This window comes from Populus alba, chromosome 6 (genome assembly GCF_005239225.2).
Source record: "Populus alba chromosome 6, ASM523922v2, whole genome shotgun sequence".
Lineage (NCBI taxonomy): Eukaryota > Viridiplantae > Streptophyta > Magnoliopsida > Malpighiales > Salicaceae > Populus > Populus alba.
Window position 1 is genome coordinate 17,415,461 of NC_133289.1, and position 25,752 is coordinate 17,441,212.

The 25,752-nt window shown below is 36.6% G+C and overlaps 5 protein-coding genes across 5 annotated transcripts; 4 read left to right on the plus strand and 1 right to left on the minus strand.

The window, feature by feature from the left end:
* The first annotated feature begins 2,844 nt into the window (after nucleotides 1-2,844).
* LOC118043783 (class V chitinase) lies at nucleotides 2,845-4,447 on the plus strand. Its single transcript, XM_035051854.2, has 2 exons — nucleotides 2,845-4,101; nucleotides 4,300-4,447. The coding sequence occupies exons 1-2, from the start codon at nucleotides 3,012-3,014 to the stop codon at nucleotides 4,320-4,322; spliced, it is 1,113 nt and encodes a 370-aa protein (XP_034907745.1). The 5' UTR covers nucleotides 2,845-3,011; the 3' UTR covers nucleotides 4,323-4,447.
* A 154-nt stretch (nucleotides 4,448-4,601) lies between these two features.
* Nucleotides 4,602-6,978, plus strand: LOC118043784 (class V chitinase). Its single transcript, XM_035051855.2, has 2 exons — nucleotides 4,602-6,708; nucleotides 6,805-6,978. The coding sequence occupies exons 1-2, from the start codon at nucleotides 5,631-5,633 to the stop codon at nucleotides 6,825-6,827; spliced, it is 1,101 nt and encodes a 366-aa protein (XP_034907746.1). The 5' UTR covers nucleotides 4,602-5,630; the 3' UTR covers nucleotides 6,828-6,978.
* Nucleotides 6,979-10,926: 3,948 nt separating this feature from the next.
* LOC118043782 (large ribosomal subunit protein eL39) lies at nucleotides 10,927-11,631 on the plus strand. The gene is made up of 3 exons (XM_035051853.2): nucleotides 10,927-11,065; nucleotides 11,175-11,278; nucleotides 11,394-11,631. The coding sequence occupies exons 1-3, from the start codon at nucleotides 11,063-11,065 to the stop codon at nucleotides 11,440-11,442; spliced, it is 156 nt and encodes a 51-aa protein (XP_034907744.1). The 5' UTR covers nucleotides 10,927-11,062; the 3' UTR covers nucleotides 11,443-11,631.
* A 152-nt stretch (nucleotides 11,632-11,783) lies between these two features.
* On the plus strand, nucleotides 11,784-18,807 carry LOC118043780 (ATPase 8, plasma membrane-type). The gene is made up of 13 exons (XM_035051852.2): nucleotides 11,784-14,293; nucleotides 14,434-14,790; nucleotides 14,887-15,201; nucleotides 15,325-15,651; nucleotides 15,755-15,874; nucleotides 15,995-16,117; nucleotides 16,192-16,296; nucleotides 16,424-16,733; nucleotides 16,856-17,370; nucleotides 17,448-17,621; nucleotides 17,752-17,934; nucleotides 18,036-18,211; nucleotides 18,437-18,807. Exons 1-13 carry the CDS (start codon nucleotides 14,246-14,248, stop codon nucleotides 18,531-18,533), a joined length of 2,850 nt encoding a protein of 949 aa, XP_034907743.1. The 5' UTR covers nucleotides 11,784-14,245; the 3' UTR covers nucleotides 18,534-18,807.
* Nucleotides 18,808-20,083: 1,276 nt separating this feature from the next.
* LOC118043779 (DNA replication licensing factor MCM5) lies at nucleotides 20,084-25,634 on the minus strand. Its single transcript, XM_035051851.2, has 18 exons — nucleotides 25,181-25,634; nucleotides 24,935-25,078; nucleotides 24,549-24,728; nucleotides 24,367-24,465; nucleotides 24,131-24,267; nucleotides 23,925-24,030; nucleotides 23,417-23,551; nucleotides 23,265-23,342; nucleotides 22,911-23,015; nucleotides 22,673-22,764; nucleotides 22,456-22,588; nucleotides 22,268-22,363; nucleotides 21,891-21,982; nucleotides 21,704-21,794; nucleotides 21,284-21,393; nucleotides 21,035-21,152; nucleotides 20,801-20,902; nucleotides 20,084-20,505 (listed from the first exon to the last, which is right to left on the minus strand). Exons 1-18 carry the CDS (start codon nucleotides 25,457-25,459, stop codon nucleotides 20,422-20,424), a joined length of 2,181 nt encoding a protein of 726 aa, XP_034907742.1. The 5' UTR covers nucleotides 25,460-25,634; the 3' UTR covers nucleotides 20,084-20,421.
* Between the last annotated feature and the right edge of the window lie 118 nt (nucleotides 25,635-25,752).

Sequence of the window (25,752 nt, forward strand, 5' to 3'; positions counted from 1 at the left end):
TAAATCAAGCTTTCCAGTTATATAGTTAACAAAAATGGGTCCATCTCTGCTGCCTTGTCTGTCTTCCTTCCTTCCTTGATGTCTGTAATATCTTAATCTATGCAAATTCTTCTTCTATTTTCTCATTCAAATCATGCGATTAAGAAGACATGGGTCACGTTGTCTTTTGTATTTTCTCTTTCAAATTACTTCCGGAAAGAATCTGAATATTCTTGGAGTTGTAATTCCCCTCTATCAAGTAAGTTTTGTAGCATGCAAAGGAGAATAGCGCAGCAAGCATGACCTCGTCTCTCTGTGTTTCCAGCATTAACATTACATGTATAGAAAACATGCAGAAGGTGAGGAGTCCTAAATGCAGAGCAATGATAGAAGCCTAGAAAGAAAGAAAGATGAAATTGTATAAAAACAGAAGGTATCTCACCCGACATCGTGGTGGCCCACAAAACAATTCTCTTGAATTATGAAAAAAAAAACAGATTTTTGGCATATGTTCTTTTAGGAAAAAGGTCTTGTTTAAGGAGTCGCCACCTAGTATTATGCTCACTATGAACCCTAACTAGTCAACAGAGATTCTATGGTACAAGATTGGTTACGTAAAAGGAAAGATATTATCACTTCTTAAACATTTTGCCTGAGGCAGACTGCATTGTTGGTTTTGTCTTAGATTGCTAAATTTTTATTGGTTTATGATCTGATGGTTTATTCGAATATTCCTAACTCTGGTGCCAATGAATATTCAACTATGAATAATTCCAACTCTGACGTTGGTAAATATTATGTAGCTATAAAATAAATTTGAATCAATATTTTTATTCCTAACTCTGACGTCACTGAATAAACAAATAAAATTAATTTTTATTTACACATGAACATATTTTTTTTATTTTTTTCTAGCTAAATAAAATAAAATATAATGAATAAAAATAATATAAATTTAAATCGGTATTTTTATTCCTGACTCTGACGTTAATGAATAAATCAATAAATTTATGTTATTTTTATTCATGCATACACATATTTTATTTATTTTTTTGGGGGGCTGGGCTAGGCTGGACCTAACCGGCCCAACCTGGTCACTGGCCCAAACCAGTGACCTGACTGGGCAAAGGCACGAACCACGCGTGCGTGCCAAAGTTAATTAAATCCAAGCTGCATAGTAAAAGGAACGAAAACAAACTTACCTGATCTGCAGACGTTGCTGGAGGCGATGAAGACGATGAGGATGTTGATGTTGCTCTTCGTGTCTCCTGCTTGCGTTTTCCCTTTGCTTCCCCGGTCTTTTTGTTTTGGACTTCTTCCTTTGCTTTTAACTCTGCTCGTCGCCCCGGTTATTGGTGATGGAAGGGACGAAGACGATGATGAAATGTTGGTTCTTTCCTGCTGGGAATTTGTTTTGATTCTGGGTTTTCGTTGTTTGCAGGGACGAAGACAGTGGCAGAGCCAATAGTTGTCTCTGTGTATTGCTGCTCTCTTGTTCTCCTTGTCTCTCTGTGTATTATTGCTTTGGATTTGTGCTCTGCTTTTTCTCTCTTCTTTGCTCTGATTTTCTTCTCTGGTTTTTTGTGTGGGTTTAGCTAAAGTTTTTCCTCGGTTTCTCGTCCAAAATCCCATTGTTCCCCCCCTTTCAGTCCCCAGTTTTTCTTCCTTTTTTCCCCTCCGTGGTTCTGTGATTTCCTCTCCTTTTATAAGGCCAGAACCGGTGGTAACGACCACCTCCTAAATGCCCTGTAACAAGTCGCCTTTAATGAGTAAGCATTGCTGCCAACGGATGAAATGTCTTTGCCTTTAATGGCAGAGCCGTTGCAGAGGAAGAAGATGGTGAACAGTAGCTGCAAAATGACCTCGTTTTCTAGTTCTAAAGGCTGCTTTCAATTTGGTCCTTGGAATTATTATACCTTTGCAATCAAGTCCCTGGTTAAAACATAATTGGATTCTTGCATTTCCGCGCCATTTTCAAGTTGGTCCTTGGATTTTAATGTTTGCAGTTTGAACCCCAATTAAACCCCAAACTTTGATATTTCTTCAATTAAGTCCTGATTACTAAGATTACATTAATTAAATTAATTCCAAGCTTAATTAAGTCTTAAAACTTGTCAATTCTCCAATTAAAACCTTGATTGGATTAATTAAATTAATTCCAATCTCAATTAAGTCTCAAAACTTCTCAATTCTCCAATTAAAATCTTGATTGGATTAATTAAATTAATTCTAATCTCAATTAAGTCTCAAAACTTATCAATTCTGCAATTAAACCCTTGATTGGATTAATTAGATTAATTTCAAAATTTAATTAAACCCCAAAACTTCCAATCATGCTGTCCTTAACCTAAATTTTAATTCATTCTTCCTTTATTTTATTTTACTTGTTTTTCATCATTAGTTTTTTTTTATCATTATTATCCTTTTTAAATAAAATAATAATAATAATTAAAATAAAAATAGTTAAAAATTGAGTTATGACAAACATTACATTACATGTATAGAAAACAGAAGGTGTGGAGTCCTAAATGCAGAGCAAACGATAGAAGCCTAGCAAGAAAGAAAGATGAAATTGTATAAAAACAAAGTCAACGAAAACAGAAGTATAGACCTCAAACCTTCTGCAGAAAGAAACCTAAAGATCAGTTCAGTAAAAGGCTGCATTTGACTTTGAAATTCTGCTATTTGCAAGTCATGCACATACACGCATTTATATATGTATTTAATGCACTGTCTCTGAGAGCTAGAATAGTACTGCGTCCACTAACATCAACTTGCTATGTCACTACCATGTGCCAGCTGCTGTCCACATGCCTTTGATCCTGCCTATTGTATTGTGGGAGCATTATGGGAGCAGCGCCGCTGCCCCTTTGAATTGTAGCCCTAGGCTGGCTAACTGCATTCAGCAAAATCATGGCGGAAGTGTTTTGTTTTACTGTGTACAAGTTGACCATCCATATGAAATACTCTATATATTGTTAGTTTTCTAGCAACTTCTCATCAGCTATCAAGGGATACTCCTCATCTTCAATATGGCACTCAACATCATTCCTCTTTTCTTCTCCATCTTCCTTGTTTCATTTCAGCCCTCCTTCTCCGTCGGCCAAACTGTTGTCAAAGGTGGTTACTGGTTTCCTGGTAGCGGCTTTGCAGTTTCTGACATAGATTCTACTCTTTTCACTCACCTTTTCTGTGCATTTGCCGATGTCAATAGCCAAACATATCAAGTTACAATCTCATCTTCAAACCAAGCTCAATTCCAAACCTTCACCACGACGGTCCAACGAAAAAACCCTTCAGTGAAAACCCTTTTGTCAATTGGTGGAGGTGGCTCCGATGTAAACACGTTTGCTTCAATGGCTAGACAGTCAAGTTCTCGTAAATCATTTATTGATTCCTCCATCAAGTTAGCAAGGTCTAACAATTTTCTTGGCCTCGACCTTGACTGGGAGTACCCTTCTGATTCTACACAAATGAAAAATTTTGGCACCCTTCTTACTGAGTGGAGGGCTGCTGTGGTCACTGAGGCTAAAAGTTCTGGCAAGACACCACTGCTGTTATCTGCAGCAGTTCTTTACTTACCATATTACTACTCGTCCTCCGTGACGTACCCTATCCAGGCTATATCAAACAGCCTGGATTGGATTAATCTAATGGCATATGATTTTTATGGCCCGGGATGGTCTCCATCAAGAACTGGACCTCCTGCTGCTTTATACAATTCTGGGAATCTAGAAAGTGGAGACAATGGGGTCAGGTCCTGGATTCAGGCTGGCATGTCTGCAAAGAAACTAGTTCTTGGCCTTCCCTTTTATGGCTGGTCATGGCGTCTGACAAATTCGAATAACAATGGCCTTTTTGCACCGGCCAATGGACAAGGCCTTGCAGGAGATGGATCAATAGGTTACAATCAGATCAAGCAGTACATAACCCAAAATAGAGCTACTAAAGTATTCAATGTCACTGTTGTTACAGACTACTGTTACAGTGGAACTACATGGATTGGCTACGATGATACTCAGAGTATCTCCACCAAGGTTGCATATGCTAAAGGGAAAGGCTTGTTAGGTTACTTTGCCTGGCATGTAGGTGCCGATGACAATTGGGCCCTTTCTTCTAAAGGTTAGTGTGGATTAATTATACTTATGTACGTTGAAAGGGTAGTAGCTCTACCAAAAAACTTCATTGTTACAACAACTCTAAGAATCAGATATAGATGTAACTGCTGAAATTAAAGACTTTACACAGCACCATAATTTCTTCTTTGATTATCTGTCCAGTTCATGTCTTTCTGATATGAGATTCTTACTGTTGTGGCAGCATTGCAGACATGGGGAGCGTAGACAAGAGCTTGTTCCTGATCAAATAATAACCAAGAGACAGAAACACAGAATGTTTCTTCGATATCAAATATATATCCTTTGGCTTGTCCTTTATGGCAAAGTTAAAGAACTAAACATATGTACTACTGTCATGCTTATTGTGTTTATAAGCCTAAGTTAATAAATGAAACGGTTGAGAAACTTTTCTCTATTAATTAAAAAAAAGTGCATACATTTTTCTAACATTTAAAGTTATTATATACCCTTGTATATTATATTATTACCCCACTTTACTAAATGACTTGAAAAACTTAAAAGAGCTGCTGCTGGTATTGCTGTTCTTCATTTTCTACTTCTGTGGTCTCATCAGACAGTGAACTGAGAATTGATGATTTTATTTGGCTCAAATTGTGAACATTATATGTAACTAATTTTGAGAAAAAGAAAGACTAAATTCTTATACCTCTCATTTTTGAAAAGGAAGAGATAATTAATTTCTTTGACTTTATTGGTTATGGATTTTTCTAAAGAGCGTGAGAAAAGATTAGATGGCTGAAAAGCACACAGAAAACAAGATAGTTAAGAAAATTACAAAGAAACCACAGCATGGTGAATCCACAATATCTAGAGAGTAGGTAAACAAGACTTCCACAATACCATGTTTGTTTTAGTGTGTATTTTTTGAAGGCTAAGCCAAAGGAGCATGTATTTATAAATGTCGTGTTGAATTTTGCCTAAATTTTGAAAGGTCTGCAGAAGTTTGTCACAGGGAAGATTAGCAGAATTATCCAATTGTTCTTGATTCATGCGGCTACCTGAATTAACTTTGACCAAGACACTATCTAGATTTGTCAAGAATCACTCTTCTAGATGGGTTTCAGACTTTCAGCTGATTCATTTGACCATGGCATCAATCACTGTTGTATCTTATCTGATTAGATGTTTCGTGTGAAACTTCAACTTGTATCCCTCAGCCACGTTATTTATATGCAGGAAAAGCTTCTCCAATCTCCAGATTTCCATTATTTAAGGATATCCTGCTTACAAACAAGGATAGATTGATCTATCATTCATCAATCACGGAATTGACTACTGGATCCATGAGAGCATAAGCTAGCTAGTTACGCAGTTGAAAGCTCAAACAGCTTGTAATATCAAGCAAGATACGACAAAGACTTTTTCTCTATTCTAGTTAATAAGATCATGGACGCAACTGGATCATGGAATGCTTTATAGAAAATGTCAAAGTTGCTATATAAGAGGACATTATGTAATTTTTAGAATCAGCTTTACATATCAAGCAAGACAGCTTAGCACCTCTGATCAAATATGGCTGCCAGAACACTTCCATTCTTCTTAACTCTCCTATTTCTGCTTCAACTCCACTCCTCAGCTGGACAAAATGCAGTTAGAGCTGGATACTGGTTTCCTGGCAGTGGATTGCCAGTTTCCAGCATCGATTCCACCCTCTTCACTCACCTTTTTTGTGCCTTTGCTGATCTTGATCCCCAAACTAACCGGGTTATCATCTCGTCTGCAAACCAGGCTCAATTCTCTACCTTCACGCGAACTGTCCAACAAAAAAATCCTTCTGTCAAGACCCTCTTGTCTATCGGTGGAGGAGATGCAGATGAGACGGCCTTCGCCGGAATGGCTAGCCAAGCCGGTTCACGCAAATCATTTATTGACTCTTCAATCAATTTAGCAAGGTCTAATAACTTCCATGGCTTGGATCTTGATTGGGAGTATCCATCCACCACTACCCAGATGGCCAGCTTGGGTTTACTTCTCGCTGAATGGAGAGTCGCCGTGGCCAATGAGTCTAGCAGTACAGGCAACACTCCATTGCTTCTATCAGCAGCAGTTTTTCGCTCATCAGATTATTACACCATCAACTATCCAATCAGAGCTATATCAAACAGCTTGGACTGGATCAATGTAATGGCCTATGACTTCTACGGTCCTGGCTGGTCAAATGTGACAGGACCACCTGCTGCATTATACAACCCCGGGACTACAATGAGCGGGGATTATGGAATCACAACTTGGATCCAGGCTGGTGTGGCAGCTAATAAAATAGTACTTGGATTTCCCTTCTATGGCTGGGCTTGGACGCTTGCAAATGCTAATAACAATGGCTTTTTCGCACCAACTGTTGGACCAGCTATATCGAACGATGGCGACATAGGCTATGCACAGATCAACAATTTCATCGCTCAAAATGGTGCAAGCGCACTTTACAATTCAACTTTCGTTTCCAATTTCTGCTACTCTGGCACAACCTGGATTGGATACGATGATAAGGAGAGTGTTTCGACTAAAGTCACCTACGCCAAGAACAGAGGATTGCTCGGTTATTTTGCCTGGCATGTCGGCGCTGATGACAACTGGGCTCTTTCTCAACAAGGTTAGTGTGGATTTATCGGTAATTCAATTTTGTCCCGTCCCTTTAATTTACCTGTAGGGTTCTTCTAACAATGCATTAACACCATTGTTGTGGCAGCGGCATCTACATGGGGAGCATAGACACAAAATGCTGACAGGATAAGCATATAGGTATCACTATCTGTATACACCATCTTAATAAGACGAAGAAGCCATGTTAAATAATCAATATGTTTCCATGATATCCTAACATTTACCTATGGAATTATAAATTACATATTTTTCCCAATTAGATTATCAGTTTCTACTCACTGAGGCAGAGTCGGCTGCCCGCAGCTCCCAAGACTTCCATGCTTTGAACTGGATTTCTGTGATGATTTATAGCTTAGCTCCAAAAATCTAGAGGTGTGCTTTTTTATAGATGAAAAGAACTATTAATTAAGAACAAATTAATAAAATTACATAATGGGGTCCAAAGCCTGGAAGGAAAGAACCTACATGTTATTGATACCAGGAGTCACATCCCCCATCTTGTCACCATATGATAATCAGATAAACCCTCCATGTGATTTTTTTTTTATCGAGTTCTTTTATAGTTAAATTGATAATATCTTATAAAAGTAAAAAATACATACTTTTTATATAAATGTTATTAAAAAAAAAAACCAATCATATCTCTTTTTCAAACACTCTCATAGAATTAGGAAGAGACAAGGAGATCAAAGATGAAAAGGTTGGGAAATTAGGTGATGATTTAGAAGTTTTGCAAAATGTTTAGGTTAGTCCTTATACTTTTCACTTTCTAATTTTTCAGCCCCTTTGGTTTTGAAAAAATTAATTTTGATCCAAAACTTTATTTATTTATTTATTTATTTTAATCCTAGTTTGAGAAATGAGAAATATAGCTGTCGGTTTTCAATGAAAAAAAAAGAAAAAAATGATCAATGTTGATTTCAACCAATTAAAGATCAATCATAGTGTTAATATATATCCATTTGATGAGAAAAGTTCTCCTAAGATCTTACTTACCCTTCGTCTTGCTTTAAATGGTAGATCCGGTCTTGATAAGGTTTTTTGTTTTCGAGTTAATTTTTGTTGTTTTGAATAGACGATTTGCTAATTTGAACTCATATATGGATTTATTTAGGTCTTTATGGTGACTTTTTGGCTATCTAAAATGGTCTATCATTAAACTAGAAGCGATGCGTCTTTTATTTGTTTGTAAAAGAACTCAAGTTGGACAACATGTCGTATATCACAAACGAAAGAAAAAAGTTTATATGAGCATAAATTCAATGCTCTTTATTTAAAATAGGAAAAGAAAAAATTTAAATAAAAGATCTTCTTTTAAAAAAAAGACTTGATAAAAATCAATTTTTTTATTTTTAGTGGATCCTTTTTATTATCTTTTTACAAAAAATTATTATTTTTTAAAACAAACATTTATTTTTTATAAAAACGTCTAAAAAAATCTATTACTTCATTTTCAATTTTCATAGCAAAGTCAAGAGAGGGAATCCAAATTCTTTCTTGATGGGGTTCTTCGATCCATGTCAGCTAACATTTTTCCACTCAATGGGAATCAATGATTTTTATTTTTTTTTATCTTTTGGGCTCAAAAGCTGGTCCATCAATATTTTTTTTTTTAGTTAATTTTTTTAAAATATATATCATCCAATTTCAATATATCACATTTTTAATATTTTAAAAATGTATTGTAAAATTAAATTTTGGACTCATGATTGATTGATTTTTTTTTTATTGAAAAACATGTTAATAATACCCATATATATTTTTTATAGCTAGAGAAAAATGATCTAGCTTGCAGGATAACTCATACACTAAATTAAGTTCGTGGTCGAGATTAGCCAACCAATTTGCGTAATAGATTGGTTGTTAATTTTTAAAGTATTACTACTTATTTGTTCCTTTTTTTTTTTTTGTATTAGAAGACTTATAAATTTGAAATGTATTCGGAAAAAAAGGAAGGGTAGTTAACAATTTAAGCATAAGATCTCCAAATAAAAATACAAAATTTAATTCTTTAGGGTCTCGTTTAGAGCTAATATTAGATTATTGACTCACATTATGCTACGGGTTAGATTAATTTTTTCATAATATAAAAAAATATTTAGACATTGCTAATTTTTTTTCTAATGGAAAAAAAATTAAATCGTGAAGGAATTGATTGGATGTGACCCAGTTCATTAGATGAGTCTAAAAATAACCTGAAAGATCGATAAAAAATTAGTTTGATTGAGCAAAATTTCAATGATATAGTTTTTTAATATTAAAATTGCAACATATTGTATTGACTTGGTTCAACCCAGATTAACAAGTTAAATGTACATCCTTGGTTATGAAATTATAATAACCCTATAAAAAGCAAATTAAAACAAATTATGAAATCAATTCTTAAAAAACTCAAAATTAAAAGATGAAATTGAAAAAAATCAATTATAAAAAGATCTAAAAAAAAAAAGATGGGTTAATTTGCTAAATCCACAACTTAGATCATAAAATCGAGATAACCCTATAGAAAACCAATGGAAATAATTTACAAAGTCTGATTTTTAATCAAACCAATGTTAAAGGATGGAATTAAAAAAAAATCAATCAATTAAAAAAAAACATAAAAGAACAACTCAAGTCAATTCATCAAATCCATGACCTAGATCATGAGACTGAGATAATCATATAAAAATAATATAAAAAAAGAGCTAGTTTATCTAGGGTTAACTTGTCAAATTAGTGATTTTATCATGAAATCAAGATAATTTTTTTTAAAAAAATCAAAAGAAATTATAAAGTTTAATTTTCAATCGATCTTGTTAAATATAACATTTGAATGATAAAATTTAAAAAATTTAAATAAAAAACAACATAAAAATACTCGACTTAACTTGGATTAACATATAATTCATAGATCATTAGGTTAAAATAATCTAATAAAAAGTAAATACAAACAAATCATAGAGTAATACAAGATCCATCTTTTGCAGCACCAAAATCTTTTTATGCAGGATATGTTGGGTAGAGTTCTATTAGGCAATGATCTATGTACCATGACTCATTAATCAAGGCAGAGTTTTCTGGGCTGCAAAGAATGAGCATGGATGACGAAGTTCAAATGATGATTCTGATAAATAGTTCAAGGCGATTTTAAAACAAAGATTCAAGATCAATTGTATACAAATAATAGATTGCATGTATTATTGCAGCTACTGATAGCATTATGGTATTTTGAGGTGTGGTGGATACATCCTAACAATGCTATTCGTATGTTTAGACACCGTTTGACATTACATTTGTACGTTTCATCAAATTTTGAATTTTTTTTTTTGCTAAAATTGAGTGCGATTTGTACTTTTTGGATCGTTTTAATGTGTTGATGTCAAAAATAATTTTTTAAAAATAAAAAACATCATTTGCATGTATTTCGGCACGAAAAACTATTTGAAAAACAACCACTACCACACTGCCAAACACGCTCTTAATTAAGGAAGACAGTAACCAAGGGGGCTTGCTATCATGGAAACCAGTAAAAACCACGATGACTGGTGGCTGATATTAATAAAAACTTATTTGTGTTTTATATTTTAAAAATATTTGATTTATTTTTTATTTGATTTATTTATTTTAAATTAATTTTTTTATATTTTTAAATCATTTTAATGTGCTGATCTTAAAAATAATTTTTAAAAATAATAATTATCATATTTTCAAACCCTATCAAAATAAACTCGTTAAAACTTCTAGCAAAATCACCCGAAGCTTTGGAATCTAAATTTTGCAAACGTGAGCTTAAAGCAATGGGCAGAAAACATATTTTTTCATATTTTGTATTGGTGTCGCGATCGCCACCAAGAAAAATGAAAAATAAGGTTAGTATTTTGAATATACGACCAAGTGTTCGTTTGTAACTGTATTGTTTTAAAAATTGATTTTTTTATTTAATTTTTAGATTATTTAATATGTTTGTTGTTAAAAATATTTTTTAATATATAATTTTTTTAAAAAATAACTATTATCATACCCTCAAATACCTTTTAATTTAATTTAAAGCTGCAAATTATAGAGAGCTCATGATTATTTTTGCCCTAGAGCTACAGTTTATATTTTTAAATTAAATTTGTTTTATCTAATTGTTTTTTTTTTTTCTTAACTAATACCCATAGAACATTTGCACGGGCCCCTCTTTCTTAGCCCAACACTCAACGCAAACACCAGCCGGCCCAGTACGTAAATCATATAAACGACGACGTTAACTCCCCTCTACTATAAAACATCCAAGCACTGCAATCTAGGGTTTCTATCAGAGAGGGTTTCATATCGGCTGCTTCAGTCTCTTGCCTCCAAGCCCCCAACCCGGGAAAATGGTACTCTCCTTCACCCCCCTTCTCTCTGTCTCTCGATGTATCCGTGTTTGTGTTTATGATAACGGGACTTACGTAAGTACTAATGTTTGATTTCATGTTTGTTTTGTAGCCGTCACACAAGACCTTCAGGATCAAGAAGAAGCTGGCGAAGAAGATGAGGCAGAACAGGCCTATCCCTCACTGGATCCGTATGAGAACTGATAACACCATCAGGTACTAAAATCCTTCAATACTTTTTCTTCTTCTTTATTTATTTACTTCTGTTATCCCCCCCTTTTTTTTTTCTCGTTCAAGAGATAAAGATTTTTGTGTTTTCGTTGTTGTGAAGGTACAATGCTAAGCGCAGGCACTGGAGACGTACCAAACTAGGGTTTTGAGCTGGAATAAATGATTTGAAGTTCGAACAATTTAAGTTCTATGTAGTTTTTAATTTTGTCAGACTTTAATATCCAGAGGAATTGTTTTGTTGTGATTTTGAAGGGATTGCTGTTTATTTTTGAGCTTGATTTTATATTTGAAGAAATGGTTCAGACCAGTTCAAGCTTGATGTGATGACCAGTTATTTATTTCGTGTTGTTTGCTTGTTGAGTTTGTTCATGTGGTAATTGCCCTGATCTCCATTATATTTTCGCCTCAAGCAGGTTTTGATATCAATCAGTTTTCGGGTTTGTGATGTTTTCTAGTATTTATTTGATGGTCATTTCTACCAGTGGAGGCTAGAATAAGCTGTTAATATGCTGGTGAAGTCTTTTAAAGAAGGAAGCAATGGGTTAGAAGGTGGTTTAACAGAGGGTCCCAGATGATGACGAAAGTTGTTAGATTATTTGTCAATAGGAAAATACAGAAGTTTAAATAACCTTAAAAGCTGATTAAGGGGTATTTGGAAATGAGGTCGTTGTTCCTGTCAAAAGAATTCCTTTGTTGCTCAAGTAGGATTTGTTGAAATAGATGGGATGCACATTGTTATTGCTTGGAAGTGATCTTGAGGTTTAGGACTTAGATCTAGAGTTTAACATTGTAATTATGCTATGTTGTGGCTTGTCTCAATGGTTTTATTCGCAACTCCTGTCTTATGTTTTATTTTCATCCTTTGAGATGGTTGAACTAAGTTTTGGGTGAAGTACATATAGAATGGATCAAGTTTATACGAAGATTGTTCCTTTTTCGGTGTATGGTATAAAGAATTAGAAAGTAGTTTAAGTCAACTGGGAGAAAGTTGAGGGAGTTTGTGCTCTGGATAGATGTATTTCAGTTGGAGTGTTGGATCAGAATGTTTTCTGAATCGGCTGTCAAGAGTTATTCAATTGGGTGAGGCATAACATTTGTGTGCTTGGCTTAGTTAGAAGCAAGATGAAACTTGCTCTTGTAATTTGGAATCTAGTCTCAAGGTTGAGAAATAGGTGAAGGATGGTATGAAATGCTACTGCATACAACCAGAAATTAGTGCCAAGTCCTTTTTGTGAAATCTAATTGTACAATCATATGGTGTCACGTTGATTGGTTGTAATAGCGTCAGAGTACTTATGGTAGTTGTACGCTGTCTACATGGTGTTAGAAAATATGAAGGAAAGATTAATAATGGCTTGGTGAGGGCTGTGCAAGAGCAATAAACTTGTATTCTGTTGTGGAATAATAAGATTTTGTCTGTAAAAGAGGAATAAAAGAGTCCTCATCTTCTTTAACTTGGGGATATGATTTTTGGGATTGGAAGTTTAATGACCGAATGCTTGTTAATTATTTTTATATTGTAGTCCTATTAAGGAGCAGTTATCTCTGAAGACTGTTGCCTGCCGTATGCGTGTTTTCTTATTGACAATTTTCGCCTTTAGTTAATGTGGCGGTGTATAGGGTTGATTGTTCCTGGAAATGGTGAAAGTCCACTTCCTTGGATTTGGGACCTTCCTCAGCAATGGCCTCTTTAACTTGAAAGGGGATAGCGTTTGTGTACTCGTGAATTGTTATAATCCTTGATCTGCGTCTTACAGGGTATGGGAATTAAAATACAGAGTGAATTCTTCTTCTCTCATTCAAGTTTTGCCTAAATGCGAGTGCTTCCACATGATGCTTGTTTGAAAGTCTTTTGTTTACCTGTGCTCCTTGTCTACTCAAGAACAGCCTCTTTTTAATATCATTTTCAGTTCTATATTCTCATATTCTGGCATTATGGCATTCTTATCTTAGCAAGAGGCATAAGCCCTGTTCGATTGACGCAAGCCTGTATTGATGGGAAGGAAACATTATTCTGGCGATTTAGATTCTGCCCGGTTCATAATATGCTTCATTCTGATTGCGTAATTATGGATCATTGGGAAATTAGCGTACAATTGGGAAATTGCATAACTCTGTTTGCTGCTGGGTGGAAGCTTAACAGCCAAAACAGTATATTCACAAATTTTCTTCCAGAGGCCGAGTATTGATGCATGCATGTGTCCAAAAACCCTCATGGATGTTACCAAAATAACAATGATAACAGAAATCTGGTGCCTAACCATTAGATTGGATAACAAAGGTTATTGAAGGGATAGGACGATGCAAGCCCCTGTAAGTTTGAATACAACTGTAGTTTTCCATAATTTGAATGGCTGACATTTTTTTTATTCGCAGCCAAAGAATCCGTTTTTTGATAACTGTTCATCAATAATTTGCTTATGTATGCATGCATTTTCCCCTTTTATTGGGTTTAAAATCCACGAGGATGTTTATATGGCCCTGAATCATGAATGAGACAGTTCCTTACCATTCATCCCATAAAACTCTGAACCTCGTACTATCAAATCTTGACATGACATTAGAGTGATAATATTGACAACACTGTTTTTAAGCATTCTAATTTGTGGTAGTATTATTGTTACCACCAAAAAAAGTGGAAACTTTGGCATGCAAGAACCACAAAGGCAAAACAAAGAAGGCCGAATTACTCGAGCTTTCACTCCTTCAATGCAACAAGTTGGTTATAAAGCTTCTCTACCTTCAACAAAACAAAAAACCAAATGCTTGCTGTCTTCTTAAGGATAACAAACACATCTGATTTCTCTCCTTCTCTGTCATTTGTGTCTCCTTGATAGGCCAATGAAGGGTATATTTTCAGGCCTATTGAAGGAGACTCTCTGACCCCAAGACATTGAAGTGGAGGTTGATATTTTCTTGTTTTGATCTTCTTGTTCGGTTTCATCTTTCATCATGGGCGACGTTTCTTTGGAACAGATAAAGAATGAGAATATTGATCTTGTAAGCATTTCTCTTCTGCACACACACATGACATGTTTTGTATGTTGTTGTTGCTTCTCATTTCGATTTGACATGTTAAAGTTTCTAAAATCACGGAAAACAAAACTGTTTATCATAATGCTGTGTTTATGTTTGTGTAGGAGAGAATTCCTGTTGAAGAGGTATTTCAGCAGCTAAGATGTACAAAAGAAGGATTGAGCACCGCACAAGGTGAGGAGAGGCTTAAGATCTTTGGCCCAAACAAACTTGAGGAGAAAAGAGAGAGCAAATTCCTCAAGTTTTTGGGTTTCATGTGGAACCCTTTATCATGGGTCATGGAAGCAGCTGCCATAATGGCCATTGCTTTGGCTAATGGAGGAGGCAAGCCTCCGGATTGGCAGGATTTTGTTGGTATCGTTGTATTGCTTATCATCAACTCCACCATCAGCTTCATCGAGGAAAACAATGCAGGCAACGCAGCTGCCGCTTTGATGGCCGGTCTTGCCCCCAAAACCAAGGTACTTCTAGTCTAATCCTTGTTCATGCCTTCCGCTTTCATCAGCAGCTCATGTAGCATAGAAGGTAACCCATTGTTTCTAAAATTAAATTTGCAGGTTTTGAGGGATGGAAAATGGATGGAGGAAGATGCATCAATTCTGGTACCAGGAGATATGATCAGCATCAAGTTGGGAGATATCGTCCCAGCTGATGCTCGTCTCATGAAAGGAGATCCTCTCAAGATTGATCAGTCTGCTCTGACTGGTGAATCCCTTCCAGTTACAAAGCATCCCGGCGAAGGGGTTTTCTCTGGCTCAACCTGCAAGCAAGGTGAGATTGAGGCTGTTGTCATTGCTACTGGTGTTCACACCTTCTTCGGCAAGGCAGCTCACCTTGTTGACAGCACCAATAACGTTGGCCATTTCCAAAAGGTATTGTTTACATAGGATAATACAAGTTGATCGTTACTAATTTATCACACAAGATATAAATTGGTCTTGGTCATATAGATCTCTTATATAATTCTTGCGTTTTTCTGGCACTCTTTTTATCAGGTGTTGACAGCTATTGGTAACTTCTGTATCTGCTCAATCGCTATCGGTATGCTGGTTGAGATTATAGTGATGTACCCAATCCAGCGCAGGAGGTACAGAGAGGGTATTGATAACCTCTTGGTGCTTCTCATCGGAGGTATCCCAATTGCTATGCCTACAGTCTTGTCAGTGACAATGGCTATTGGGTCTCACCGTCTATCACAGCAAGGTGCCATCACCAAGAGAATGACCGCTATTGAAGAAATGGCTGGAATGGATGTCTTATGTAGTGACAAGACCGGAACTCTAACCCTCAACAAGCTTACCGTGGACAAGAGCCTTATTGAGGTTAGTGAGCTAAGCCAAATCATATAATTCTCAAGGAGATCTGGGTCACATGATTCTGTAAGTCTTAAGGTTCAGCACTCACTATCTACATTGGTAATTATAGGTGTTTATAAAGGACTTGGACAAGGATACCCTTGTATTACTTGCTGCTAGGGCTTCCAGAATTGAGAATCAGGATGCCATTGATGCTTCAATTGTTGGGATGTTGGGCGACCCCAAGGAGGTAAACAATTCAATCCCCTTTCTTGTGAACACTTGCGGTTCCTGTCATTCCACTTTCTATAGAAATTTCATGGATTCAATGAAATGGGAAATTTATTTAGCTTTCTTGTGATCTTTGCAGGCAAGAGCAGAAATCACCGAGGTGCATTTCTTACCCTTCAACCCTGTGGAAAAGCGCACTGCAATCACTTACTATGACAACAATGGTGACTGGCACAGAAGCAGCAAGGGAGCTCCTGAGCAGGTATGCATTGATTGGATGTTTTATCTGAAACTAGCCCTTTTGTTGCGAGTTCTAACTTCCTATTTATATGCCAGATTATCGAACTCTGCAACCTAAAAGGGGAGACGAAGAAAAAGGCCCATGAAATCATTGACAACTTTGCCGAGCGTGGCCTTCGTTCCCTAGGAGTTGCTCGCCAGGTAGATTAATCCATTAATTTTCTTGCTACTCATCTCATATGATTCCTCAGAAAATAGAAAGCTAGATGGACTTTCTATCTGAAACATTATTTATTCGATGGCATGTGTATTTTTTCGCTGTTTAAAGAGAATTCCAGAGAAGACCAAGGAAAGTGAAGGAGCACCGTGGGAGTTTGTGGGTCTCTTGCCTCTTTTCGACCCTCCAAGGCATGATAGTGCTGAGACTATCCGTCGAGCCCTTGACCTTGGTGTCAATGTTAAGATGATCACTGGTGACCAACTTGCTATTGGCAAAGAGACTGGCCGCAGGCTTGGGATGGGAACAAACATGTATCCTTCATCATCTCTCCTTGGTGATAGCAAGGATGAGAGCACTTCTGGCATTCCAGTTGATGAGCTCATCGAGAAAGCTGATGGATTTGCTGGAGTCTTCCCTGGTAATGGAAATTCTCATTTTAGCTTAGCTTACTCAAACATGTATATATATATATATATATATAGTCTCTAGAAGAACTGCTGCTAATTTAAATATTTAACTTATGTGAAACTTTGAATGCAGAACACAAGTATGAGATTGTGAAGAAGCTACAAGAGAGGAAGCATATCTGTGGCATGACAGGAGATGGTGTTAATGATGCCCCGGCATTGAAGAAGGCAGACATTGGAATTGCTGTGGCAGACGCAACTGATGCTGCCAGGAGTGCTTCAGATATTGTCTTGACAGAACCAGGATTGAGTGTTATTATTAGCGCTGTATTGACAAGCAGAGCCATCTTTCAGAGGATGAAGAACTACACAATCTATGCTGTTTCCATCACAATTCGCATTGTGCTGGGATTCTTGCTTGTTGCACTTATTTGGAAGTTCGATTTCTCGCCATTCATGGTTCTGATCATTGCTATTCTCAATGACGGAACCATCATGACCATCTCCAAAGATAGAGTCAAGCCATCTCCTGTGCCCGACTCATGGAAGCTCAAGGAAATTTTTGCCACAGGTGTTGTCCTTGGAACTTACATGGCAATCATGACTGTGCTGTTCTTCTGGCTTGCTCATGACACCGATTTTTTCCCCGTAAGTCAATCACTCCAAATGTCTCGTATCAATGATGTTTAGTTGAATTTTTTTTTTTAACATTTTAATGTCTGCAGGAGAAGTTTGGCGTGAGGACAATCAGAGGTAAACCAGATGAGCTTACAGCAGCTCTTTACCTTCAAGTTAGCATCATCAGTCAAGCGCTCATCTTTGTAACCAGGTCAAGGAGCTGGTCCTTTGTTGAATGCCCTGGTCTCTTGCTTGTCGGTGCTTTCATTGCAGCACAGTTGGTCAGTATTTGCTCTACTCCCTTTCGTTTTCCCTTCTTATCTCAACTTCTATTTATCTACTGTAAAATCTTTTTTATGAGTTGAATGACGATGGTATGTTGCATTAACTTGCAATACTTTTCCAATGAAGGTGGCAACTCTCATTGCTGTGTATGCAAGCTGGTCCTTTGCAAGAATCGAAGGCATTGGTTGGGGATGGGCAGGAATCATCTGGCTTTTTAGCATTATCACATACATCCCTCTTGATGTCCTCAAGTTCATTATCCGCTATGCATTGACTGGGAAGGCCTGGGATAATATGCTACAAAACAAGGTTTCTAAACAATGAAAACATCAACTCTTTGTTGAATTCTTCTCATTTCTTTCTTTTGACTAATTGCATCATCTTTCTGCTCCTTTTATAAATCAATTCAGACTGCTTTCACAAACAAGAAGGACTATGGAAAGGGTGAGAGGGAGGCTCAATGGGCTACTGCTCAACGTACTCTTCACGGTCTTCAACCTCCAGAAACCATGTTCAATGACAAGACCACCTACAGAGAGTTGAGTGAGCTTGCTGAGCAGGCTAAGAAGCGTGCCGAAGTAGCAAGGTAAAGCATTTAGCTTACACATACAACGACAGAGGTCCCTTTCATAGACACAAGCAAATACTAGAACTTAACCTTCTAAAAGGGCAGGCTACCTTGAACTTGTTATAACAGCATGACAACCACTAAGATTTAAGCTAGCTGATGACATTCCATTTCTTCACTTGTGTCCAATTTCTTTCCTTGAATTAAGGATACAGTGCTTATGAATCGGGGTTCATTTTGCAGGCTCAGAGAGCTTCACACGTTGAAGGGACATGTTGACTCAGTGGTTAAGATGAAGGGACTTGACATTGAGACCATCCAACAACACTACACAGTCTAAGGAAATAAAAGAGATGTAGAAAGAAGCACATGCAAGTAAGATAGAGAGAGAGAGAGAGTTCATAGAGAACAAACAAGAAAACAAATGTCAGAGCTGTTTTTTCCTGTTCAACATTTCATTTATTATTTATTTAAATTATAGGAGGGGATCTTCATAAGGGAGATTTTCTGTAGCTCCTTTGGAGAATGGAAGAATTCTAGTGGGAAATTTGAAAGCAGTGAAGAACTCAAGGGGCTACATATATAATATATACAATATCTGTTTGTTCTTAGTTTCCTTCCCTTCACAAGTTTTGGTTAGCCACTTTGAATAAAAGATTGATGGGTTTCAAACCCTAACAACCATCTTAGTTTCCTTTAGCCACGCCTGATCTATCACTCCTTTTGGTCTTATAGATTGTTTTTGCTTTCGGTGTCCTTTTTTTTCTTTGCTGTTGTCAAACACACTGCGCTGGGTTTTTCTAATTAACAAAATAACACACACACACACTTCGCACATGCAGCAAACAAGCAAATTTTCCCACCACTAGCATGCCATAAATTCAACACATTTTTGTTCCTTTAAAAAAAGAAAAAGAAAAAAGTCAGGGTATTTCAAACCAACTTTTATATACTAGATTATTTTCCCCTGAAATAGTTCATCAAATATTTACATACTAGCCAACTTATATGCTGAGGATAGGATAAAAGTGTAAAAAACAATATATAGATTTTGCTAACATTTTTTTAACCATGAAATTTTTTTATTGAAAAATAAAAACTTGATTTTTATGTTTAATAAAAAAAAATATATACATGTCAATAAATATTAAGGTAGCGTTTGAAGAGGTCCCAAAAAATTTTTTTTTTTTTTTTTGGTTAAAATTTAATACGGTATATACTTTTTGGATCGTTTTGAATGTGCTGATGTCAAAAATAATTTTTAAAAAATAAAAAATATATCATTAGCATGTATTTCAGCACGAAAAATTATTTGAAAAGCAATTGCTACCACACTGTCGACACATGCTCTAAAAAAATGTTTATACTAACTAAAAATTAAATTGGAAAAATGAGAAATAGATATAAATTAAAATATATAATATAAAAATAGATCTAAATTAATTAAAATCTATGATCTAGTGCTTGAGGAGCAATTCAGATTTTTTTATTTAATCACATGACTTTTTTTTTTTTTTTTTGATAAAAACTAAAAGCAATCATAAAAGAGAAGGAAGCGTTTACCTTCAAAAAAGGAGAGGGAATAAAGGTGAAGAAGACCGTCTCATCATAGGTGTCCTTCTCTTATTTCCTTAACATCGTTTCGTAAAAACTTAAATTTATTTTGCTTGAAAATAATTTGTTTTAAAATTAGCTTTTCTATCGAGCTTTGTAAAAAATCTTGTTTTGCTTCCCTCCCCTGTCTGCATCGAACGAAGTTTGCCATTTGCTGTCATTTATATCTGGAATTGCAACATAAAAGATTCTCTTTTGTACAATTTTCTGCCTTGCACTTGATCTGTTCAAGCTCATTAGCTTATTAGTATAATTTAACTCCAGTGCCAGAGAAAATTCTAGATGGAAAAAGAAAGTCTCTTGAGTCAATTTAATACACGCACGATTGTTAGAAAGGAAGAAGCATTGTTGCCGGAAAGTATGACAGAAATGTGTCCACGAAAAAACAAATCTAAACTGCCACCTTTCAAAAAAATAATTTACAGAAATACACACAGCCTCCTATCACTTCTGCAGCCCTGCCAATTCTACATTTGCATATGCATATATCTTGAGGAGTAGAGCTTTTAACCTTACTGTTGCCATCAAAATGCATGAATCATGCTTTAGCTGTTAACTTCCCATCACTGAACAGCGGCTTCTCATAATTTGCTTACAATCATGAACAGCATAGATTATACTTTCCGGACGATAACACGCCTTTCATGCTTATATTCTATCTCATCCCTTTGGTGCATTACTATTAGGGCTCGTCTCACCTGCCAAATGCAATCATAATAACAGTAAAAACACTAATGTGTACATAGTATCTATGATCTCAGATCTCAGAGAGAGAAAGCTGCTACTTGCTAGGCTTAACCAGTAGAGGCCTAATCCATGGAGATCATAACAATGTGAGTCTATTATAGAAAAAGACAGCAATCAGGCTAACAGGTGTTTTCAGGCATCAGGCTTTGAGAACTTGAATAGGTTACAGTAAGATTTTCAGTAAATCACATTAACAGGTATGTAAAGTAGAGAAGCAACTAAATGGTATTGAAATTAAATGCTTACAATTGATTCATTCATTCCCATTCTGGCAAGTTCATCAATCAGCCTTCTTTCTGATATGCGCATACCAATTCCCAGTCTTCTCTTTATCTGAGTTTCTGCTTGCTGTTTGTTAAGAAAAAGAAATCATTAAGCAGGTGAGTGACAGACAACAAACCAAGGAATATCAGAACAGGTTGTTGAGAACCTCATGACTGACAGAAAACAGAACAAAGGGGAGCAATGTCATTGACAAACCTTTATCTCAGGAGTAAGAGTCACTTGTTGATTTATTCCCGACTGTGCTGCTTCGACAGTAGACACCTTAAAGAGATTTACTGCTTCAATAACATCCGTCTCAGTGGCAACATGGGACCTAATTAAAAGTTCATGGATGAGTGGCAAATCAATATACCAAAATAGAGACAAAGGGAAAATAGTAAAAGAAGCACGCAAATCTGTTTCAGCATGCTCTCAAACTTGTCAACTTTAATAAACTATACTTACAATTTCATTTTTGCAAGAGCCTCACTCAATCTTATGATAGCTTCCAGCTGCCTTACAGTAATGGGTACAGCAGAAGCCTCCCCAGTTTCATTTGCCTGCTTTCTCATATCCTAATCAAATTTCCAGATTAATAACTATCAGACTAGCAGCCTACAGTGCTCTTACCAAATACACATGGTGATAATGCATAAATAATTTAAAACCAATTTTCAAAAGAATTGCTTTGCAGTGTTGCTGATTGGCTGGCCAATAATCAAGTCAATTTGTGTAATTAGATCTGGGCAGTCAACTAAATCTTGGAAGAGCACGTGGACTGGAACAAGTGTGAACACCGAGTTTCACAGAAAATGCATCTAATTTTATCCTCGGACAATCAAATAAATGGCAGCCTTTTCTAGAAAAGAATTAAAAAACAAATACCTGTCTGAATCTGACGTACTCATTTTGCAATCTACTGGATGCGGACTCTGACAGCCGGGGATGGCATTCAGTTCGACAGTATTGTATGTACCTGTGAGACCCAAAACCTACATCGTTTAGCTTCTCATGGTTTCCTCACCAAAGAAGGACTGTGAAGAGCATATTCTTGAGTCTGACAAAAAGATACCTTTTCAGCCAATTCTCTTCTTTAGCAGTTCTGCTATCACCCGAGGTTTTATTAGCAGAAGCATGAACCTTAATGATATGGCTAGCTATAATCTGTAACAGAAGAATTTTGGTTCAACCTTTACATGGACTCACAGGAGTTTGGAATCGACAAGAATGCATGTGATACGTTAGCTGTTCCTTTTCAAATCCATCAAAATGAGCCTTCTTGATTGGTGAGAAACAATCATATTTAGTTTTCAACATATAAACACGTAATTTTTTGATTATATGGTCTCGTCTATAAATCCATCAAGAAACATAATGGAATCAATACATTTCCTTGAAAAGCAAAACATCAACTCACGTGAAAATGCTTCAGATGAGTATGCAAATTACCTTATCTCGACCATAGTCTCTTTTATCCTTCACAATGAAGATTAAGTCAAATCTAGAAAGAATTGTTGTCTGTAAATCGATATTCTCCTGTGCAGTCTGGAAGGACAGCAATAGTAATATTATCTTATGCCATCAAAACTTTGCTGTGAGAAATTGGCGAAAATGAACGAGAAACCATAGCTACTAACCTTGAGATCATCATAACGACCTGATGGAGGGTTGGCAGCTGCAAGCACTGATGTCCTAGAATTGAGTACGGTTGTTATTCCTGCTTTTGCAATGGATATTGTCTGCTGCTCCATTGCTTCGTGAATAGCCACTCTGATCCACACAGACAAAATCTTAAGCATCCCCCAGGAAACACAATTGGCAAGGTGCGGCATTATCTACTTTGAGTTCAATTACCTATCCTCTGGCCTCATTTTGTCAAACTCATCAATACAGACAACACCTCCATCGGCCAAAACCATGGCTCCTCCTTCAAGATAAAATTCACGCTGAAATCCACATATTTGTGATTTAAGTTAGAAGACTTTCACAGTGATATGAAGGAACAATATTGACTAACTAAAAAAATACACTACATCTAAAGCAATGAATGAAAAAAAAATCCCACTTCTATACATGAAAATTGAGAACTTACTGTGCTGCTATCTCGTATAACAGAAGCTGTTAGACCAGCAGCTGATGAGCCTTTTCCAGAAGTATATACTGCTACAGGAGCGGTCTTCTCAACAAACTTAAGAAACTTTACAAGCAAAGAAATTCTAAATCAGAACCTCACTTCACACACACATAAACAAACAAACACGCAACGCACAAAGCATGAACTTTAACATAATTAAGATTTTCCATGCTAGACAAAACAAAACAGTGGAGATTGGAGAAATCCTTTCAGTAGAAAGATGTAGAAAGATGCATAAATGAGATCACAATGCCACATCCCACAACTATTAAAGAGCTCTTAACTCAAAACTCAACCACAAATAGAACTAACCTGTGATTTAGCAGTAGATGGGTCACCCAAAAGTAACACATTAATATCACCTCTCAACTTCACCCCATCCGGCAAATTCTGCACTTACAACGCAATTGTTCAAACATCAATAAGCAACATACAATCAACTGATTGAGTTTCAAGATATGTACCTTTCTTGATCCTCCAAATAGAAGACAAGCCACAGCTTTCTTCACATTCTCTTCTCCAAATATAGAGGGAGCAATCTTGGAGCATATGACTTCATATGCATCTGTTCTCGAGGCAAATTTTTTGAATTCTTCTACCTGCACATGGTACATAGAGTCACTTGTCCACCAGAATCAGTGCCCAAAACACAAGCAAGAGGTTTCCTAGCAGCAAGGAAATTGGTTGCGGCAAGGCAGCATAGAGTTTAAGCCAGAAAAAAAGCAACAAGAAGGGCATGCTCTAGTGATAGAAATTTTGCTAGGTAAATTGAACTTCCTATCTATTCTCAAAATAAGCAGCAGGAGATAAAAACTTCTGCCACGCATGTCATACTCTAACCAAGTTAAATAACATGTCTCTAGAAACCAGTCATGCATGAAAAAAAAGTAGTGCTGTAATCTATCATGAAAGACAAAAAAGTGGGCGCTGAAAGTTGTTCAAGCAGTTTTAAACGGTGATTTCTAATTCTACCTCTTCTTTTGTGAAAGCTGCATGACCTCGAGAACTGGCCTCGTTTACTTCTTCTATTCCAACTACCCTGATATAAGGTTGTCTCACTGCAACTGCTCCTCTATGGCTGCACGGAGTTGAACCATTAACAACAATTCAATTACCATCAACCAATACGCATAAACATGGAGCTTCAAAACGTTCATATGAAGTATAATCATTCTTACGAGGCTGATGAATTGGCTGCTTGAAAGATGCTATAAATCCCTATGATGGTCAATCGCGTGCCAGGTACAATTCTTTGAACAAGATGCCGATCCACGGAGAGAAGCATGTTTCTTGGAAGCTCTCCAGTAGGGACATCCTGTAACATCAACATAAACACAAACCAGTAAAAAAAAAAAAAAAAAGAAGTTGTTTAACTCAACACCACCATTCAGTTTACTCAAATCAAGATTATTACCTCTGGATTTTCCTGCAATTTCAAGGTTTGCTGATCAACATACTTGCTCTTGTCAGGAACCACAATCCAAGGATCAATGGGGCAAGGTTCCTCACCAGCCTGCACAAAATCCCTTTAAAAATGAAACTTTGAATCATAAAACCAAGAAAAGCAAGGAGTCTAAGCAAAGGGTTGAGATAAACCTGAGGAACATGGTCGCACGAACGAGGCACAATTGCCCCACCAAGGCCTGGACGACATGGAACTTCCCTTGTACTTTGACAATTCTTACACACTAGACTCACATAAGTTGCCTTTGCCTTAACCCTTGAAGCAGCTATGGTAATCCCAGCTATCTTGATCAGCTTAGAAATATATTGAGCCTACACACAGAAGACGGGAATTAAAACAAGGAGTATAATACACATGTTTCCAAATCCATAAAGATTTTGATCAAAAAATTAATAGTGATAAAAAAATAAGAACCATACAAGCTAAACTCTTCAACGTATTGGAAATGAAAAAACAATTTCTTTCCTAAAAAATCAAATACTATATTTATTTATACATCAAGATGTTAACTGCTAACCCCAAGCATTCGCATTGAAACAGGATCCTCTTTAGAACTCAACAAAATCTGCACTTCTCTTGTCTCCGGTTCCTTCATTTCCCCACTCTCTCCTTGTTCCTTCAACCTCAAACTCTGCAACACCTCCGCTGCCGCCGTCTCAAACTACAAAGATACCCAGAAAAAAAATTAGACAAAAAATAACACTTCATAGATCTCACAGATGCAACAGCGCGTGTTTTCCACGTAATTCATAAACGCTCCTACCAAGGGCAAGTAATCGGAGGGAGAGGAGCGGAGGAGGGAAGGAAGCTCAGCATCGAAAGCGAGGAGATCTTCAAGGTGGACAAAGAGAGATCTAGGATTATTAATGAGACTTTCACGGTATGGGAAAACATTTTTATCAGTCTCCAAGTTTCGTATGAATTCCTTGAATTTACGGAGGATAGTGTGGCGGCTTGGAGTTGCAGCCGCCGCATCGGTTCCGGATTCAGGGAACTGAGCCTGATCGCTGTAGTACACCGCTCCTTCGTCCCACCCTGACATCTTCTTGATTTTTCTCTAACTCAAACAGTCTCCCTCTTTCTCTGCTTTTCTCTGCGTGTGTTTGTGAAGGCAAAGAGGAGGATAGGGGTTAATTCAGGGAATTTAAGAAGGGATGTTTTGGCGCGAGTATTTGGCGGGAAATTGGCATGTGACACGTGCCTGCAGCGCACCTGTATTCTCTGACTAAGGAGAGTTTTGAGAGTGTCGTTCTGTTGGTAGACGACTTGTTGGCTTTCAACCGGACGGGTTCCGAGCTTTCACACGACATGCCGTTCGTTAGTGTTTGATTTGTT